Source organism: Etheostoma spectabile, chromosome 14 (genome assembly GCF_008692095.1).
Source record: "Etheostoma spectabile isolate EspeVRDwgs_2016 chromosome 14, UIUC_Espe_1.0, whole genome shotgun sequence".
Taxonomy (NCBI): domain Eukaryota; kingdom Metazoa; phylum Chordata; class Actinopteri; order Perciformes; family Percidae; genus Etheostoma; species Etheostoma spectabile.
Genome location: NC_045746.1, coordinates 3,220,520 through 3,222,297, shown reverse-complemented (window position 1 = coordinate 3,222,297; position 1,778 = coordinate 3,220,520). Strand labels below are relative to the sequence as shown.

At 43.9% G+C, this 1,778-nt stretch overlaps 1 protein-coding gene across 5 annotated transcripts in view; it reads left to right on the top strand.

The window, feature by feature from the left end:
* The window catches only part of elmo1 (engulfment and cell motility 1 (ced-12 homolog, C. elegans)), a 99,928-nt gene that overhangs the window by 88,335 nt on the left and 9,815 nt on the right, over positions 1 to 1,778 (top strand). For all 5 annotated transcript variants that reach the window (XM_032534950.1, XM_032534947.1, XM_032534949.1 and 2 more), the window contains one exon: positions 1,037 to 1,149. In XM_032534950.1, coding sequence (XP_032390841.1) covers positions 1,037 to 1,149 — 113 coding nt within the window. The remainder of the gene's footprint in view (positions 1 to 1,036; positions 1,150 to 1,778) is intronic.

Genomic DNA, 1,778 nt, shown 5'->3' with positions numbered 1-1,778 from the left:
ATTCATAGAGGTCTACCAGTACAACACCTCATCCCTTTTATTCAATTGTGATTTTCTGCATTTGCCAGAAAGAATTACTTTAAATTTAAACTAGAGCTGCTTCCTAAGAAGGGCAGCCAAATCATCTGAAACTCTCAGACAAGAAACGGTCTTACGTGTCTAGCTCCATCAGAAGGACAGCACATGAGGCGCTAAAGGGGAGCCATCATCATCCATCCTTCCTGCCATGAGTCACGCCTTCCCCTCTAGCTGCTACTTTGAAGATGCCATAGTGAAGGTCCGAGCACAGAGCAATGTAACGACTGGAGTCACTGATGAAGCAATCGGAGAGGCGGAGCGGGGGAGACGGATGAAGGGAGACAAGAGTGGATGAGCCTGAAGGAGAGGGAGAGAAAGGAGGACAAAAATGTGATAAAAAAAAAACCAGCAAGGGGAAATAAAAAAAAAATGTTTTAATTGATTAGAAAACCTAAAATCCTGTCAAAGTCTGCACTGTTTTAAAGAAAAAAAAAAAAAATAACAAAAAGATAAATTGGAAGAGAAAACACTAAAGTATAATGTTGAGTAAAAAAGCTGAGGAACAGCAGCTCTGCTCGGGCAGATAATATTCATAATTCATGTTGACTAGTGCTGTGTGCTCCACATTCATATGCAACATAGACAAATACATGTAGAAACATGAATAAATGACAGAATCTGAAGCAGCACAGATCCCCACTGATCAGCCTTTTGGGATGTCATATGACATATTTCTGAGCGGGTGGACATGTCCATGCATGTGTGGAAGTATGTCTGCGTTTTGCATTGTCTTTTCCCTCCTGACAGCCGTAATCCCAGTGATTTTGCCAGTCAGGTGAATATTGTTTGCTGCCAGAAAACCTGGGAAATGTATTAATTATAATAAACTACTTCCAGGTCTCTGAGAATCTTGTACCGCGCTGTCGCTCTGCTTTCCACATCTGGAAGGGTGTGGTTTATATGTATTGAGATAATTCTCTTAAACCAACAATGTGTTCATTTTCCGTTTATTTCTAAGGGAGCTGAGAGAGAAGATCCAGCCCGAGATCATGGAGCTGATCAAGCAGCAGAGGCTTAACAGGTTGTGTGATGGAACCTGCTTCAGGAAAATCAGTAGTCGCAGGAGGCAAGGTGAGACGCACATGTATAAACATGAATACATCCACAAATCATAACCACACAGGCATGGAAGTCTCCCTCTGCTGTGTTCACAAGGACAATCCTTCTCTTTCCCTCTGTTTGTTCTTCATCCCTACTCTCTGCCACCACCCCCAGTTATAGCCTTATTCCCTCTGCTTTTACAAAAATCCCACTGGAAATGTGTATCACAAGAGATCTTTGAAGCTCTGTGCTGCTGTGGATCTGCTGTCATGATAGTTGACACACATTTTCCTGGCTCTGTCAGCCTCCAAGGCAGAGAGAGACATATAGCAACCCGCTGCCTCTTTTACACAAACACATACAGAACTGCAGTACACATGTTTTTATGTCTTACACGAACACACTGTCTCTGCCTCTGCATACCAAAAAACACAAAAGGTACAGTACACAAAGCCAAAAGCAGGAGGAACACACGTTTAGTAGGTATTCACACAGCCCGAGTCGGCCATCAAGGGGTTCAGTGCATTTAGGCTGAGACGGGGTTTGGCGCAGGGGGGGACACATGGCAAAAAACACAGAGGGCCTTTGGCAAAAAAGTTTATATTGACCCAAGGAGAAACGCAACCCCCCGTCCCGCTGCGGTGGCCAATCACGTAACC